Genomic DNA, 2,982 nt, shown 5'->3' on the forward strand with positions numbered 1-2,982 from the left:
GTGGCGGATTATACCTGGGGGGCTGCAGCCGGCACTGCATACTACATATATTACCTATGGATCCTATTGGGTTCTCCTTGGAGAAGAGGACAGGCCTTCGGTGGATCCATAGGTAATGTATGTAGTATGTAATAAAGTTATACTGTTCCTATGTGTGTGTTATACTTCACTATTTGTAATGTTGTGGAACTACAAGACCCAGTGGGCCCTTTTTTGCCCCGCATGCTGGGACTTGTTGTTCTCCAAGTCCCTGCATGCGGTACAGGCTTGCTGGGACTTGTAGTTCCACAACATGAATAGTTTAATCTAATAGCCATTTTTCAGCCCGGTGCGCACCCCCCCAGGGGCACTGGAGACAGCCCCGTGCTTCAGCCTGGCCAGGAGTAACTCTGGAGGGGGGACCGGGGCGGCTTTTATTGGGGGGCCCCCACTCCTCCAGGGAGCCTGCCCGGGCTGACCAGCTATGGTAACAAGAAGAAAAAGTAGTTTCAGGTGCTAGGGAATATAGGGATGTAGTGTTCTACCCTACAGCTACCACCCAAGGGGATTACCAACCCCCAAACCAACAGTGGAGAAAATCAAAAAAGAAAAGGGTGGGGCGCTCTAAAGGTACACAATCTAGTAACATGTATCACCACACGCAACACACAGACAATACATATATATATTAAAATATGTATATCACAATAACTATAAATGCCAATTAATACTTAAACGTTCAATTAGCCAAAAGACGTTATCAGTCTTTACTAAATTGTTGAAGAGCTATTAGTCGCGTATAAAGTTCATATGTAAGACTTTGCATCAGCTGTAATGATGACAGTGTCTCTTGATAACATGGAGACCATCCAGCAAACAAATAAAGCTAGCCGGGTATACAGGTGGAAATGACAAAGTTGTTGTGTTACCTCCGATTGTTTGTGAATTGTTCACCAGTTCTGGACAAGTGATGGCATCTGTTGTAACTGATACTGCGTTTATGAACTCGCACGGTTCAATGTCTCTAGTGGTCAGTAGCTTGAAATTGTAGCAGTATCCCGGCTCTGTCTCCCATGCCGCTCAGATGTAAGTCCTCGGCACTCACCTAGAGGTTCCCCCCGGGCAGCCGTTACCTTTCAATGAGCGGCTATGTGGGACATAAACAGCCGGTCTTGCTTTCTGCCACAGCGCAGACCGTAGTTGTCGATGGATGCCGATTGGGGGTGACGAACTTGCTGGTGTGAGTCGGGGCACAAATAGCCGGGTGCCATGTCCACAAACTCCTCCTGAAGACGCGTTTGAAAAAGCCGCCCAGAGAGCGGCGAAACGCCCTTAAAAAAAACAACAAAAAAAAACACAAATCGCACCTGAGCATTAATTTGTACATTCTCACGACTAAAAATGGCACCACATTGCACTATATCGCATTTTCAGCCGCTAATTCCCGTCCCATTAAATAGATGATTTTTTTAAAATAAAAAGTCAGAATTTCAAAAAATGCGATAAGGGGAGATTTCAGTACTTTACTAAATATCGCATCCTATGAAATGTCACCCCATACCTCTGTGATTGGTTCAGGAATACCCTTTGGCTGGCCATTGGTTACTGGTAGTCACCTGATGGTCTCCAACATGGTGGCATCCAGCATGCAGACACACAAGGACGCCGATCACTTGGAAGACAGCCACACCCCAAACAGGCCACTCTCTCACATGCCCATTCGCTGCTTTAGTAGCACCAGGATAGGCAAGTCCTGCAAATTAGTGCCTGAAACACACACAGTCCTGACACTAGTGGCTTGTTGGCCTTTGGATGATGCGCTCTTTATGAGTATATCCACAATGCCACCTGCCATAGATATTCTTCAGGCTGTTCCTGATTTCCTTCATTTTCAGTCCATAGATGATGGGGTCAGCACTGGCCGGAATCACTAAATTAATGAGGCTTATCAGGTTCTGAACGTCGTGTGAAACCAGCGAGCCGAGTCTGTAGACGGTGGAAGAACAAATGCCACTCACGGACATTAGCACGGCCACCAGCAGTTGGGTGCTACACGTTTGCCAAGCCTTATCAGAAGCTCTTCCATCCAGGACCATCATCACTGTAGAGAGAACCCTCACGTAGGAGACCAGGATAATGACACCATCAGGTACTGAGACCAGGGTCCTCAGACACAGCCCTACAGATTGCAGTTTGGTGATGTCTCCACAAGCCAGGTTCATAAGATTCATAAACTCACAAGTAAAGTTGAAAATGATGTTGGATCTACAAAACTGCACCTTCGAGGCAACAAGAACTGTTGGGGAAACCAGGAGGAGACCCCGGGTGCAGCCAATAAGGACCATCAGCGCCAGCGTTCGCTTAGTGACAATGCGATGGTAGCGTAGTGGCATTATTATAGCCACGTACCTGTCTAGTGCCATTAATACGAGTAAGCTGGACTGACATGTGCTGATTAGGTAGACAAAGAACATTTGTGCTAAGCAGCCGCATAACGTTATCTGGTTCAGATCAAATGTTAGTCCCAGGAGAAACTTTGGCAAGATGGCGGAGGTGTAGGAGAGGTTGCCGGCAAAGAGTAGGGAGATGAGCATATACGCTGGTGAATGTAGAGCCTTCTCCAGCCAGATGGCATAGATCATCACGCCATTAGCGATCACCAGGATTATATAGATGGAGAAGAACAGTATGAAGAGGGCTTGTCGGGACTGCCAGATCCCAGGAAAGCCACAGAGGATGAAGTGCGTGTGCGAGGAGCTGATGTTCTGGGCAGGAGGCTCCATTGTGGGCGGCAAAGTGTAGCAGACGCCTCCTGAGACATGAAGCAAGAATACAGATTAGGAACAGTCTCTCCTATGTATGCAAACACAAATGTATCATACACATTACATTATACCACCCCAGCAGCACTTTATATAACTCTACACCAGCAACACTTTACATCATCCTACCACAGCAGCACTTTATATAATTCTACCCCAGCAGCACTTTATATAACTCTAC

General features: G+C 46.9%; 1 protein-coding gene across 1 annotated transcript; it reads right to left on the minus strand.

The window, feature by feature from the left end:
* Window positions 1–1,769: 1,769 nt before the first annotated feature.
* LOC146058629 (olfactory receptor 52L1-like) lies at window positions 1,770–2,762 on the minus strand. Its single transcript, XM_083170903.1, has one exon. The coding sequence runs from the start codon at window positions 2,760–2,762 to the stop codon at window positions 1,770–1,772; it is 993 nt and encodes a 330-aa protein (XP_083027029.1).
* Window positions 2,763–2,982: the final 220 nt, after the last annotated feature.

This window comes from Crinia signifera, chromosome 2 (assembly GCF_055691185.1).
Source record: "Crinia signifera chromosome 2, ASM5569118v1, whole genome shotgun sequence".
In the NCBI taxonomy this organism is placed as follows: domain Eukaryota; kingdom Metazoa; phylum Chordata; class Amphibia; order Anura; family Myobatrachidae; genus Crinia; species Crinia signifera.

Coding starts and splice junctions, on each gene's coding strand:
- LOC146058629 (XM_083170903.1), bottom strand. CDS start 2,762: ATGGAGCCTCCTGCCCAGAACATCAGCTCCTCGCACACGCACTTCATC.